At 29.6% G+C, this 16,086-nt stretch overlaps 1 protein-coding gene across 1 annotated transcript; it reads left to right on the top strand.

The window, feature by feature from the left end:
* The first annotated feature begins 2,324 nt into the window (after nucleotides 1-2,324).
* LOC129961641 (uncharacterized) lies at nucleotides 2,325-15,229 on the top strand. The gene is made up of 5 exons (XM_056075167.1): nucleotides 2,325-2,516; nucleotides 5,533-5,692; nucleotides 7,876-8,018; nucleotides 11,237-11,354; nucleotides 14,832-15,229. The coding sequence occupies exons 1-5, from the start codon at nucleotides 2,474-2,476 to the stop codon at nucleotides 15,208-15,210; spliced, it is 843 nt and encodes a 280-aa protein (XP_055931142.1). The 5' UTR covers nucleotides 2,325-2,473; the 3' UTR covers nucleotides 15,211-15,229.
* The last annotated feature ends 857 nt before the right edge of the window (nucleotides 15,230-16,086 follow it).

Genomic DNA, 16,086 nt, shown 5'->3' with positions numbered 1-16,086 from the left:
GATTATCTTTGGGCGCAATAACTCACAAACTGAATAAGTATATGAATAATTTAATTGTATGATTTATTATTTCGAAACTCTAAATGTATCTAATTACTTTGGATATATCTAACAAATTAATCAAAAATATTTAATTCTGAACTAAATCCATTAAATGGTAAGCTGTTAATCTGCTTGCCAGTTATGAATGTGAACAAAAATGATATGCGGCCTTTACACCAAAAAAAGTACATCACTATATCGTATTTTGAACCAATTAGTCAAATGGATTAGAACCCAAATGCATGTTAGATTCTATTAACTGAAATACGAAATTAAACATAAACAATTACATAATGTGTAAATATACGAGGAAATCGATAGTAAATTATTCCCGTTGGATTTTAAATTCAAGACTATTTTTTCTCTAAAACAACATTAAAATTGTTTTAAGATAATATATCTATCTAATAACAATACGTACATATAGTTACATGCAAACTATTTATAATAAAATAATTTAAATGTTGAATGCTCATTTTAATCGTGGCCCATTACATCAATTCTAAACTATTATAGATAGATAATTGCTTCCTTTCGAAGAAATGTTCTAAAAACCCTAAAGAATTATATTCTTATTTAGCCAGATGACTGACTTTTTAGGCAAACTATTAAAATGGTTCGCTTTTTTTAATAATTGAATCAGTCAAATACAAAATACTGCACTTCCGAACTAAAAACTGTATATACTAAGAAATAAAAGCGGACTTCGGGTTTAATATACAATAAAAACAATTTCTTTAATTCTTTATTTTAATTTGCTAAAATATGCGATTAAATGTTTTGAAGGATAAGCTTGAATTTTATTATTACATTAAAAGCAATGTTTGAAATGCCGTAAAAAAATCAAATTTAAAATTTAATTAAAAATAAAGAAAAACGTTTTACGGCAACTGATATTTTTATAAACGGATTTTTTGAGTTTCAAGATGATGCAAAAATATTTTTTATGAAATAAGGGTTAAGAAGTTATGGACATCAATTTTCCTAGATAAATCACAAGATTACTCTTCTAGTGATGGTTAAATATATTTTTACGATCGATTAAAGGTTCTGTTTGATGACTGTTTCTATCTTCTTGTTTTTTTGTTTTTTTTTATGTCTTCTTTACTCTGACTAAATGGAGTATATGGTGATACGACGAATCTTCTCCCAAGTATTTCTAATAACATTTTGTAGTTCTATTAATAAGCTAATCAAGCTAGTTCTGGAACCAGTTTATATTTCTTGCCAAATTTACAACATTGGATTCAGTCATTGTTCTTCTGAAATTCAAACTATTTTCATCGTCTCATAAAATATTTAATAGCTTTACTTTCTTGGATTATTAGAGACTAAAGAAGAAGGATTCTACATAATATTAGTGTAGTTTATTAAAAAAATAAGTTACAGTGAGTCGAAGGTTAGAAAACAGATGAACAGGACATCTACATTTTTAATAGTGCCATGATGTCATGGGACTAGTCTCTATTAGATATGTCCATGCGCTCAATGAGCTGGACATATGTAATACAATAAAAATAACACAATTTTAGTGTTTGGTAATTAAAAATTATCATGGACACAAAGATATACCTAAACAATATAATGAATTTACTGCATTTCAATTAGTTCAGTATAAGTGTTATTCAGTAATACGATTTAGCTGAATTATAGCTGGACGCCAAAGGCAGTTAGTATCAAATGAAGGTAAACATGTTTTGTTATATATTTTTGATAAAGAATAAGAAAAAATGTATTTATTATTGAGTATACAAAAATGTGTTGTAATAAGGATTACGTTTTGCTCAATCAATTTCAAAAATTACAATTTTGAAAATATTAAATGCCAATTATATTAACTTAAAAATTAAGATTCAAAATATTATACTATGTGATACAAGTAAATAATCGCATATTTAACCAATTTTCGGTAATAGTGATTTTGTTGCATATCCTTAAATAACGTAATAGGTATATCGATTTTATTGTAACCTTATATCCACAAAAAGATTTAATATAATTATTTAAAGCTCATATTGAGAATAATTCATCTTATTTCCAACCTAAATAAATTTAGTTCATATTAACTTTTTAAGGGAGGATATTTCCTACTTTAAATTTAATTATGAACTGTAATAAATTTCTGAATTTCATTACCTAAGTGAAAGTGCTAATTATGACGTGTTAATGAAAAAGTCATTCCAATACCGTCACAGGAAATCGTCGCACTCATTCACAGGAAACTACGGAAGTTTCCGAAATATCTGCATAGAATAACTAACACACTGACAAACATGTTCTGGAAATGTGGCGAGGTGTTTCAGGGGAGTTCCTGTTTCAGGCATATTTCATATGAATCACCCCAACTAAGTAACGTCACCATCCAAAGTCATTAAAAGAAGAGACAAGGCTTCGTTTTTAATCAGTCATCTAATAAACAGCGAAGACGATAATGGATGGATTTTATTTCTTATTGATAGCCTTCGTCTATGTAGGTAAGTACATGTTTGTTTATATTATTTAACAGCTGTTCTTAGTTTATAAAGCATATATATATTCATTTAAAAGAAAAAGAAACATATGAAAATTTAGAAGCTTTTTAAAATTTAGGATATTTTTTATCTACTTTTATTAAACATAATTTCTCACTTGTTTGCTAAGATGGTATTTTGTGATCCATTTTTCACTCATTTTCTAAATGAATGGGATAGAGTTCTGCTCATTTATGCTTTGATGATTAAAATACAATACTATCGCATTTTCCAAAGTTATTAATCAGTTTAAAATAACTGTAATCAAATTTTGATTCCACATGAGAGGTGTCATCTAATCTATGTATGACATAAATTTTATATTTGTCATAAATTTGATAAAAAAATTGAAATAAGATTCCATAATATTCAAAATATTAAATCATGAAATATATTTAATCTTGAAATTCAAAAAATCTTAAAGTAATTTTTTCAATGTATAAAATATTTTTAATTAATAATAGAGAGTATAAAATAATTTTTGGAAAAAAAATTTAATCTTATCGAGAAAAATTAATATTCTTAAAAATTTTATTAATTTTTCTTATTTATTTATAAAAGAAATGACAAAACTTTAGAAATGTGGTTCTGTGACATTTACAAATAGGGTAGAACAATGGGGTTCGAATAACAAGAAAACCTACAATAGTCAGTGATAACTCAATTTAGTTATACCATTTCGAGTTATTATTTACAATCATTGCTGCTATCATTGTAGCAATTACATAATTCAAAATATGATGTTAGGGCATTTAAAGTTATTAAAGTAATTAATAAGTATCCTTACTATATATTATAGAAATTTTATTTTTTAAATAAAAATTATTCAAATTTACACATTTTGAATGCTTTCTCTTACACTTAAACACAAATGATACTATGAAGACAGTCATCTATGAAGTCGCTGCTAAAAGTTTTCCACATGCTGTCAATTTTTGTTTGTCTTTCATTAAAGTCTATTAAATACTAAAGTTAAAACATTTATTGTAGAAATCAAATAACTGCAGATGATACAATATCGGCATTTGTTCTAAATGTTTGTAGACCATTCATGTAATCATAACCATCGTAGACAACTTGCTCTTAGTGAGTGGAAGTCGTAGAATACTTGAAACAGAATCATGTCTATTTTTGGATCAGATGGAGCGGTTTGTTCCTTTTCGAATCTCTGGCATCGAATATCAAGTACTTATTAGAAAAATATTATCCAAGACGGGAATCGGCAGTTCACTTGATATTAGTATTGGTAGATAGCAGTCGACCACAACAAATCCTGTCGATACTGCTACGTTCAGTGGTGGCGGGGTGGTCGGCTGTACGCAAGAAGAAGAAGGTATTAGTATTGGTCTAAGAATTAAGCAGGAAGTTCGCATTGGTAGCGAATACCTACAATTTTGGCCAGAAGTTCTATTTAATTTTTTAAATCATATCAGAACCAGCGAATAAACAAATTAGTCATGAATTGTGCTACATGCGAAAAAGTATTTTCATGAAAGAAGATGAAAGGTTTTTGCAGAAAGTGTAATAAATAGTTTCTTATACAACGTTGCTTTCAAGATATGATTCAGCAGAGCGATAATGTGCATTACCGGTTGACACAGGAGTATAAAATAGGCTAAAATAACACAATTACCTTCAAATTTTACTGATTTATTTTTATTGAACCCATTTAATGAGACATGGATCTTTGCTAAGCATTACAGCACTTAACGCGTACGCAGCAGCTTACAGCTTTGAATAAACGAGTTTCTTCATTGGGATGTAAGGTAAAATACATTAGTTTCGTTTTATGTTATGCAAACTTCTAAATTGGCACCGTTAAAATTCCACCCTAAGTCAGCGATTCAGTGAAGGGGCAACAAGCGCCCCCTCAGCAGCTGCAGGGAAAGAAATATTCTCATCCACAGTAATACTGAAGTGTATCTAGCAGATATTAATATGTTTATTTGCAATTGTTATAACACAATACTATTTTTTAAAGAAATGAATATATAGTTTTTATTTCTTTATTGATCTCTTTGAAGCGATTCGTTTATCTTGGGGATTCAGTTGGAATGTTCTTCATTTTCGTATTCTTCCTTAATTTTGCTGTTTTAGGATTATATAGTGAAGAGAGTATGAACTATAAACTTCTTACCTTTGATTAATTTAGTTTAAACATTGAAAGAACATCTTTACTTTTGATGTATAGAGATTATATTAAACTCCATTTATGAAGAATTTTGAATATTTGAACTATAAAGTTCACATATATACAGACAGACTCTTAAGCGGAATTCTGTCCCATACTAAGTACAGATCTAAAATTCTGATGATATTTTCATGGGCAAAATTTCATCAAGCTATCTCTTCGTTTATCTGAAATATCGTGTCCACATATTATCGTGCCACAAAGAAAATTCTCATTAATTCTTTAATACATTTCGGATTTAATGCGGCGTTTCGTATTTAATGCACCCAAAGGCACACTAATTGTCAGACAGACTACTAGATAAATCCAGGTACTAATTAAGAGTTATTTAATATTTTGGATTTCTGAGTTACCAAAACTAGAGAAAACAGATATTTTTTTCGGAATTAAAACGATATGAAATATAAAGATTCTTTAAAATCTTTAGAATTCGAATTAACTTATTTTTACAATAGTTGTTCTTTGTATGAGAGAAAAAATGAAAATCCAGATTCATTTCTATTTTTTCTGTTCAATTAAGTTTTGGATTTATTCATCTGCCAATTATTTATTTTTTTATTATTATTTTACTTCAGCCTTCTATATCACCCTGTATTTCTTAATATGTGGACCGATTTCTTTCCAACAACATTTTTTTTTAATTTCGTTTCAAACTCGCAACTATAATTTACTTCACAATCTTCTGTAATAGTTTAAATGGTACCTTAGAAGAAATTGAATGTCCATGGGATGAACCAGTAATAGCAAATTTGATAAATCCTCAAAAATCAATTCCTATTTGAAATGCAGGTCTAGTGTCAAGCCAGAGGGCGGACCCATCTTCAAGACGGAATTCTGCACTGCCCAGGGAAGACGTCCGAAAGTGCTACAATGACTTGGAGAAGGACAGTGACATTTCTCACTTGCTACTTGACGTCACCAGTCCCGAAAGTATTGATCAGTTTTGCGGGTAAGAAAAATTCTCATTAGATAATTGGATTTTCTGTTAGAAAGAAGAATACAAAATCTGTTGTAAATAAAATTAACTTTGAGATAAAAAGTAAATTCTTTGAAAGTACGTCAATTACAAATATATAAAGACAGGGTGATCAAGAAATAACAGGAGGTATTCGGAGCCTTGTAGCGTGTTATGTTCTGGACAAAATATAACAAAAATTGGCACCATACACATTAAAGTATGCGGTTTCGATTTATGAAGAGAAAAAAATAATTCTGAAAAACGCCGATAGGGGAAATTTTGGCGCCATGTCAGACGAATAAATGCCGATATGATGCGAGCTACCGTCGGAAACCTCGTGTACCGCATACATTATTGGAACATCAAGTTGCTGGTCACAGTGAGCCAAATTTGTAAGTTGCTATAATAAACGTTTTTCATTGGTATTCATTGTGTTGCTATTTACTGTTTCTATTGGAAGTTATGTATTCCTTTTCCACACATTATGCGCTTGCAGCGCCAAGATTTCCACATTGGCGTTTTTCGGTACTAATTTTTTTTTCTTGTTAAATCGAAACCGCATACTTTAATGTGTATGGTGGCCAAATTGTGTTATATTTCGTTCAGTACATAACACGCTACAGGACTCCGAACACCTCCTGTTATTTCTTGATCACCCTGTATATTAGGATTACATTTAGAACCATTTACTACCATAATGTGATAAATAACGTTTTAGTTTAACGTAAAATTAAAGTAATAATGTTAAAACTCATTTTCTGAATTAAGTTGTTTTTGATTAAAATTGTTGGAAATCGATTGTATTCAAAAAAAAAAAAAAAAAGTGGGAGATGTCACCTTGAAACGTTTTCGTTTACTCTCCGTTTTTAATCCCCTGTTCCCCGCATAAAATTGTGTACTTGGGTAAGACTGTGAATATCTTACTTGGCATTGGTGAGTGATAGTTACGAAATACAGACTTTTGATGTGAATCTAGCATTTTTACTGAATCTATTGTTAGAATATGCGTGTTGGGCACCTTTCTGCTGATTGATTGAAATTAAAATTTGACACAGGACTACCACGGTTGTAATCACACAAAAAAAACATACCGAGTTTTATTGATTTAAATTATTTAGTTTATGAGTTATTTTGTCTTCGCACATATGGAAAGCAAAAGAAAATAGGTAATCAATCATTTGACAAATTTAGTTTAAAATTCAATAAATATATCTTAGAATCTAAACCTATATACCAAATTTGATCTATCTAAATTTTGTGTTTTGTAGTTATTGAGTTCATTTGTACTCGAACAGATAGACAGACTTCCTGTGAATGTATTTTGACTGTCGGATTTTATTAAATTTCAACGAAATTAAATCGCAAGTTCATATACCAAATTTTATCAAAGTAATTTTGAGTTTTCATGTTCTCAGACAAGCATGACACCAAAACTGTTTTTCGGTCTCGGAGAGACCTGAAATTTGGAGATTAGTCAAAATCTTGAGTTCAAATTTTCATGATTACAGTATTTTCTCTATACTTCATATATGAGAAAACAAAAATAAAAAAATATTTCGATATCGTTCTTAGCGAAAAGTGTTTATGTTACATGGTGTGTCATGTCGTTTCAGGCAATTGTGTTTTTTAAAAAAATTATAACATTTCTGTAATAATCCGTGGCATAGGAATTTTTTGTCGATTAGAATAGTTTCTATAGGCTTCGTACACGAGAAAGTAAGAAAGAAAGAGAAATGAAAGTATTCTCTTGATTTTCTTATGTGCTTACAAAACACAGTGTGATTTGCGTATAGTCGCAAAGAGAATCGAATAGGTATCTTAAACCTCTTTCTTTTAATTTATATCAAGCTGAAACTCTCTTATGCATGTGAGCAATAATTGTATTTTATTTTACGTATTATTGTATATAGGTATATTCCGTTATATTTTTATTATGATTTGTGTGTATGTGTGTGTGTGTGTGTGTGTGTGAGAGAGAGAGAGAGAGAGAGAGAGAGAAAGAGAGAGGCAATTCTCAATCAATAGTGAGAATAGGGAATCTCAATTTTCCCTAGTCTCGGACGGCAGAGGGGGGTGGGAAAAGGGAGTGTCTTCTTAAAAATGGAATTTTGATTGAAAAAATATTTAACATTTACAATATTTCTAATTCAAAATGAAACTTTTCAATTTCGCAGTCGAATATCAAGGTTGAAGCAGTGCATTGCAAATAACGAGCACCAAATATCCAATGAAGAAAATACGGAGTATCTCCAAAGAACCAGAGGAATAAGCGCTTTTTACTTAAATGTCTGTCCACCTGGTACAGACATAACAGGAGGTAAGTGTGAAGGCTCTTAATTAACATTTTTTAACACTATATGCCTATTAAGCCGCTATATAAATCCTGGCAATGCAATTATAGTTGTAGATTACAGTATAGAAGTTATCTGGTCACCAGTGACATAGAAAGGTAGCTTAGCATAATTAAACGAGCCTGTAAGAGGAAAAAATCCATTTCTACTGTAAAAAAGAAGTAACAGGAACGAAATCCACTACAGGAAGTAATAGAAAATTTCAAATATCAATTTATGATACATCAATAAATTTTTATATACATAAAAGTAACAACGTTTTTATCATTCGTAGAATGGAATAAAAAAATAACAAAATATGTTAATTCCTCATTTTTATCGAATTTCATTTATATCAATAAATTGATATTGTGATCTAAAGAAATGGCAAAGTATTTGACAAATGCAAAAATGAGAAATGATCACAGCATAAGATTTACAAGATGGTCACAAAATCTTTCTCTGATTATTAAACACTAGCCGCCTTTGGCGACCAGCCGGTTCGCCAATCTTAATGTTCGTTTAAATTTTAATAATTAAATAGGTTGAACCGGAGTTTAACCCCCTTCTTCGCCAAGTTGCGATAACGCGCTAAAGCTGGCAATCTTTATTGTGCACTATAATTGAACATCTGCTCCTTTGCGTTTGAACATTTCGCAAGGCCGTTGTTGGCGATTTTTAAAAATTTTGCCAAGCAGGGGGTTAGACTCCGGTCGTACCATTAAATATTTTACGCAATTCCAACTTTAATAGATTCTTCAGCAAAATATTTTAAAACTTCAAATTTTGATAGTCATATAATTCACTCATAATATTATAAAGGCCTTCAGTCATAGCGTGATATGTATCTCTCTAATTTTCTGTTACCCCTCGTAGAAATTATGCTTTAAATTAAAGTGTAAATGATTAATCTGCAATTAATATAATAATATTTTTTACTGAAACAAAGCATTTTTTTAATAATATGATTACTGATAATAGAGTCACTGAGCGTTTAAACTTTATGGGCACTAAAGAATATTTTTCTTAATTTATGTAATATCTCAAGAATTTGTCCACAAAAATTTCTCAGATTCATCAGGAACAGATCGATTCATTAACAATGTTTCATTTTAAATGCATCAAACACTAAGAAAATAAAATGAATCGTTTAAAATAATCGGTCGAAAACAGGTTTAAAAAAACTACTTAAAAAACGATGTACTTAAAACTATAAGCATATACAAAAAATATATATAATTAACATAAATACAATTTAATTACAAAAGCATGCAATTAGCCTAAAAATAATTTAAAGCATTGAAAACAGGTTAAAAAGAACTATTTAAAAAACGATGTATTTAAAACTATAAGCATATACAAAAAATATATAACTAACATAAAAACAATTTACTTACAAAAGCATGCAACTAACCTAAAAATAAATTAAATCGTCATTTGGTTATCATGCCAACAATCAGAACACAGTGCGCATGCGTGAATTTTCTTCGCCACTTACGTTAACGCAAATGCGTGAATTTTTCTACGCCAGTTGGGGTAACGCTATGCAGATTATACATTTTTAATTTCCTTTATTCTGTGTTATTTCAATTCAAAAGTACTTCAGAATGAATCTGAAACATGGATTAATTAACAATGTTTAATTTTAAATGCATAAAACATTAAGAAAATAAACAGAATCGTCTGAAATAATCCGCCGAAAAATGTTAACCCTAGCCTTATTACTGTTGGGAGAAAAAAACAACTAAAGCCTTACTCATTTGGCGTTGGGGAAAATGGAAGATTATTTTTGGCGGAAAAGTTGGCGGTGGGGAAAATGGAAGATTTTTTTTGGCGGGAAAGTTAGTTTTTAATTAATAATTAAAATTATAATTAATATTTCAAAAAAAGGGACCCCAGGTGCACATTCCCGACTTCTAAGGTATACATGTCCCAAATTTGATAGCTGTATGTCAAATGACCTGGCCTGTAGAGCGCCAACACACACACACACATTGAGCTTTATTATAAGTATAGATATAGATAGATTAGAAGGAAATAATGGTTAAAGACAGCAATGAAAAACTTTTATTATTGCATAACTCGATGAATCTTTTTTTTTAACTTTTTTTTTATCTTCGAATAAAAAATCGTCCAAAAGCGTGAATCAGAATACAATTTTTGACTAAATGGCAACGATGGGGGGAAAGAATTACATTATTACGTTTATATATTAAATTAGACGTTTTGAAGTTCCATGATATCAATTTACTATTTTTATTCAAGAAGAGTTGAGACGCTGTTACGGATTTATGACATTCTACCAATTCGTGACATTGAAATTTAAAAATCTAGGACAGAAAACGCTATGTTCTGTGTAACAAAACAAATGCTGAATAACGCGTGACAAAAATTAAAATACCACTTTGTTATTTTTCTAGTTACAAACAGGACACATATTTAAATGAGACTAAGTAATTAGTTTTAGTCAAAATTGATTCAATTTAATAAATTGAGAGCAATAAATTTTTGTAATCCGAAAAAAACCTTGACCTCGCATTGTTCATGTGTTGCATTTAGACAAAAAATTCAGTCCGAGATAAAATATAGCTTACGTCCTAAATCTCCAATAAAGGATGAAAGCAATGATTAATCTCTTTTCCATTTCCAAAAAGATGAATCAATTGAAACAAATGAAGAAAGAGTAGACTGAGATTATTCTATAGGCTAAGAGTAACACCATTCTTCATGCTAGCATGTACTTTCATTGGAAAAAAATATAATACTGATAATCTATGACACTGGGGCAAAATTTATCATGAAATTTCATCTATTACAGATTTGCTTACATAGTTAACAGAATTTGTCCTTTTAAAGTTCATGATAAGTTTTGCCACTGCGTCATGGATAATCTATGTTTTATGCATTCCATTGAAAGCACATGCTACATAAAGGGCGGTATCACTGCTAACAAACAAAATAATAACAATTCGTTCTTCCTTCTTCAATGGTATCTCTTTTCAATTGATTCATCTTCTTGGAAACGGAAAATAAATAACGCTTCCGTCATTTATATGGAAACAGGTATCTCATCTTGTAGAATAGAATCAGAGAATAGCAACGTCTTCCCCTCAGCTTCTACCTGCCTGTTATATGAAAAATGCTAATAAAAATAAAAATTTGAGGAGAGGCAAATCATTTATTATTTTTTTAATCTTGTCTGCAGTATACAAAGGAAATGCACCATGCTTCCAGCTCATAAAGAACAAGATTCTCTCATGTGGTTCTGACTTACCAGACATGTCCAGTTACGAGATGCTAAGCGATCATACTGCTCGCTGCTGGTATGTATTTGCTGTTGTTGTTGTTGTTTTTCAATGAATTCGCATAGTAGCTATTACACACATCAAAATTAAAAATACATTTGGAAATTGTTTTCTGTTAATTATTTTCTTCCATTACTTGACATGCGTGATATTAATTAATTTATCAATTCTCCTCCATAAATAAAAATGATAACTTTTTGTGTAGTATTGCATAATTCATTAATTGAGTACAAATGTTAGTTAATATTACATATCTTTGATTAAATATACTTGAAGATAATATATATGAAGATAATCTGTAGTATTGCATTATACATTTATTAGAGTAATAGAGAATAGCCATGTACTGTAAATTACTCTTCTATTCCTGTACCATGCTATTCCAAAATCCCTTTCAAGGAAATCAATATTTTTTATATATCTGGAAATAATGGGTTGTATAGGAATCTATCAAACTACGAATAAAGTCAACGTCTGATGCAAATAAAGAAAAACTTTGGCATAATGTTATCCTTGCATATCTTTAACAGAAGGATAAATATTTTTATTAACTTGTGCCCAAGGCAATTAATTCGCCAAGAGTGAATTATCAAAATGTGGCATGTTAAATATTCACATGAAATAAGGCAATAAAACGAATAATATGATACATTAAACAAATAGGAATAGAATTCAAATGTAATGAAGGTCTGTATATATTATATTCGTACGCATAGTCAAGGCACAGTCTTGTGAATTTTACGCATTTGATGAATTTATTAAAACTGAATTCAGAAATTGACGGCCTTATTGAATTCCACTGATAACTAAATGGCGAAACCACGTGTATCGTACTCTAAATAGCAAATGTTGATTTAAAACGAGGCCAATACCTTGAAAAGGACAGAGGTTTCAATTTTAGAACTAGATGATATTGCTACATTATTGGCTTATCTTTTTCAAGTATATCCTGAAATCCAGGAAGTGCGCTTTATAATCCCGCAAAATAAAATACGAAAGTTACCATTCAGAAATTGTAAAATAAGTTCACTGCATGAAAGATCACTGGATGACTTAGCCTTGAAGTATTAAAGAAGTTTGACTGAACCAAATATCAGGAATAAATTGAAAACTTTTGCTTAAGGATTGGGAAGTGCGATTAATCGAATCAAATAGAACTGGGATTAATCGAATCAAATAGATAAACTAGACAGCTTTTCAGAAGTTCCCACTTTTAAAGAGTTCTTGGACTGTGCAATTCTTTTTTACTTATTAAAATTTTTTTAAAAATTTTTGAATTACATTAAAAATTATGAAAATGTTCGAGTGTAATACACAAATGTGTCTTCATTTCATTTACAAGATCAATGAGTTCAATTTTTTTCAAATTAAGACGAGAAATATTTAAATTTCAGAACATTAATCTTGGAATATTTTTTCCCATGTTTTAGAATCTGCTTGCAAATTACCATAATACAATTTGTTTTGCAATTGGTTGACTTACAAATCAGTAATTGCAACAATCTTTGTAATGGATTCTTTTTATTGTGTTAAAAGACATTGTCACTGTTTATTGTCTAAACTTACTTTCATATTTAAAGCCACTTTTAAATTTTTTTACATTCAAGATACTTAAACTAACGTTTTAGAAACGTTTTTAAAAAATAACTAACACGGAATTAAACTAACGCTTTTTAAAATTAATTGCATTTAAATGATTTTTTTATCTCAGCCTACGATAGTACTTGTAATTAAAAAACTGATTGTATGAAGATAAATTATAATAAGTACAAATTATACTCTATACATTACGATACAATTTATAATAATCAGGAATATTCTAAAATCATTCATTCAAAATAAAAGAAAGCATAAACACTAAGGAGCAAAAATTGTGACAATATTAAAGAGACGAAAATGTTTTCACACATCATATGTTCTGAAAGAAAATTGAACGAGGATTTAAAACAAGATATCTTTCACTTTTTCCAATGGAATTTTTTTTTTGTGCCTGTATTTTTTGTATTTTTTTTAATAATGCTATAGTCTCGCTTTTAAAGAATAAATAAGAAAAATGAGCCATGATTAATGATAACTAAGTAATAACTATGATTAATGATAACTAACTAATGATAACTAAAATGATACAAAAATCGACTTTTTAAAAAACCGGTTTTCGAATTCAATATTTCTAAAAAACCGGTTTTAGCCAGTTTTCGAATTTTTGTCAAAAAAAAAAATAGAATAAGGAAAAATATTTTATTTAATATATATAAAATAACAAAAAACAAAATCAATATCAAAGTCAAAATATTAAAAATATATATATTTAGAATTACATATACATATTACTTATACAAAATAACGAAAACTCAAACAAAAATTTTAAATAATATTTATATTATTTTCACTCATTTTAATTTCCCTTAAGAAAATAGGATTATAAAAAACATAAAATATCCACTGAACGGTGGCTAAGTCTTGTTCTTATTTTGGACACAATATTGCCTGAATAGATTATTCGTTGCCTCAAATAATGAAAATTCAGCTTTCAGTGCCTTTGGATTTATAAGTTTTTCTTCAGGGTCTTCAAGAAACTTATGAATTGATTTTTCTGTGGCTTCTTTTAAAAAAGCATTACTCTGATGAGTAGTTTCTTCGGTTTACTCTTCATCAGGATCGTTTTCTACGTAAGAATTTGGAAATATTCTAGACAATATCTTTCCAGATAACTTAATACTTTCGGTTTTTGAAGCTAAAGAAAGCACACTAGACTTCTTCGCTGAACTAGAAATGTTTTGTGGATTTTCCAAATATAGCAAAAGAGTTGCTAATTCTGCTTCTCTTCTTTCTTGAATTCGTTCTTCTAAGCGTATAATAATTTCAAACTTATTTCAGCGTCAATTTTTCAATTCGTTTTACAGAAATTCAAATATACCTTCACTTGTCAATTATATCCGCATTTCGTCGCCCTAAGCCATCAGCTGCTAGACGAATCGATCCCAACCAATTATTATTATTATTGTTATTAAGAAGAGAAATATCTAGGCGTTTCTGAAAACCGGTTTTCTTAATTTAAAAATCGCTTTACAAATGTGACAAATTTACTTTAAAAAAAACGGTTTTCAAAAACCGTCAAACCTTAGAAATTTAATTAAAATGATTGTTAAGCACATCTGTATAAATTCTTTTACAGCAAAATGATTTCTTTATTACTCTGCTAACAGATGTGAAAGATTCTGAAGAAAGACGACCCTGCGAGAATTGTTGCAACTATACTTGACAACATGGCTTTCTATTCAGATAATAATCAAACAACTTTTCTCGGTTTTAAATAACAATGCAGCTAATCATTTGGAATCACCTGATCGTTACTATAAGCGCAAAGAGTTCCGTAGAATAATAATTCTTCGCTTGGTATAAATACTTAACTAAAATAAAAATAGAGACATTTTTCAAAAATGACAACATTTAAAAGCTAATAATTGATTTTTGTGTTATTTATTTATTTTGCAGTGCTCTGTCCAGACATCGGAGATGCATATTAGAAGCGACCGGAGAAAACTGCGGTAAGCCAGCAGCGGAAGTCATGGATCAGATTCTGTTGAGGTACTTCAGGCACGAGCTGAATGGTTGTCAGTCTGACAGCCACGATGCATGCTCAGGAAGAGATTCAGGAACCCATGTCACCAGCGAAGAACCTGATAAGTATCATGACAAAGATTACGATACTACGAAGGGAGACTGGGAATACGATATGACAACCGATGATTATGAAAGGGACCATAATGATGATGATTCCTCCGATGATAGTGAAGTTTCCTCAGCTGCATCGATGTCTTCCTTTTTATCTAGTTTATTTGTAATGTTATTACATTTTGTTTTAGTGAAATAAAATATTTATAAAACTTTGAGTGTGTGCTTCCTTTTATACACTCTCTTTATACTTTCTCTGATAAAATAATCAAATTTTCTCAATTTCTACTCGGAACTTTCAAAAATTTGAACAATAGTTAATAAGACAGGTACGGGTTTGCAAGATTGTGCAAAAAAATGAAAATATTCTATATCAATTACAAAAATTATTAAAATATTGTAGTAAAGAATCATTAAAAAAATTATGAAACGTACTTTTGATTTTTTTTTTTTTTTTGAAGATTGCCAGTTAATAACAGAATTAAGAAAAACATGTATTTCATAATTTTCTAAAATAATTATAATACGGAATTATGAATTAAAGATTAAAAAGTAGGAAGTTATTTTAAAAGACGCTTCTGATTTTTAATACACTAATGAAAGTATATTTTTAAAAACAGTTTTTCTTAAATGTATTCTTAATAACAGATTACTTTTTCTTTGGAAATGTGAAAAGATTTTCTGAAATTCTGTCTGAAATGCTCTAGAACTGAAATAATAGCTTGTAAGACATTCGTACGTTGCGAAATTTGGTAATATATGTGTGTGTGTGTGTGTGTGTGTGTGTGTGTGTGTGTGTGTGTGTGTGTGTGTGTGTGTGTGTGTGTGTGTGTGTGTGTGTGTGTGTGTGTGTGTGTGTGTGTGTGTGTGTGTGTGTGTGTGTAAATATTATTTTATGTGAAGCAGAATGCAGTTTCGAAGACAGTGAAAAGACTTTTTTACATTTTTTAATTAATTTTAATATCCATTCCGGAAAAGCATAATTATTTACAAGCACAGACGCGGACAAGGCACGTCAGCCACAGTGCGGCACAAAAGCAGAAGTCGGGAAGAAGAGAGAAATAAATCGCCCTCG

The sequence above is a fragment of the Argiope bruennichi genome, chromosome 2 (assembly GCF_947563725.1).
Source record: "Argiope bruennichi chromosome 2, qqArgBrue1.1, whole genome shotgun sequence".
Classification (NCBI taxonomy): Eukaryota; Metazoa; Arthropoda; class Arachnida; order Araneae; family Araneidae; genus Argiope; species Argiope bruennichi.
Note: the sequence above shows the minus strand (reverse complement) of the source record. Positions and strands in the feature narration are given on the sequence as shown.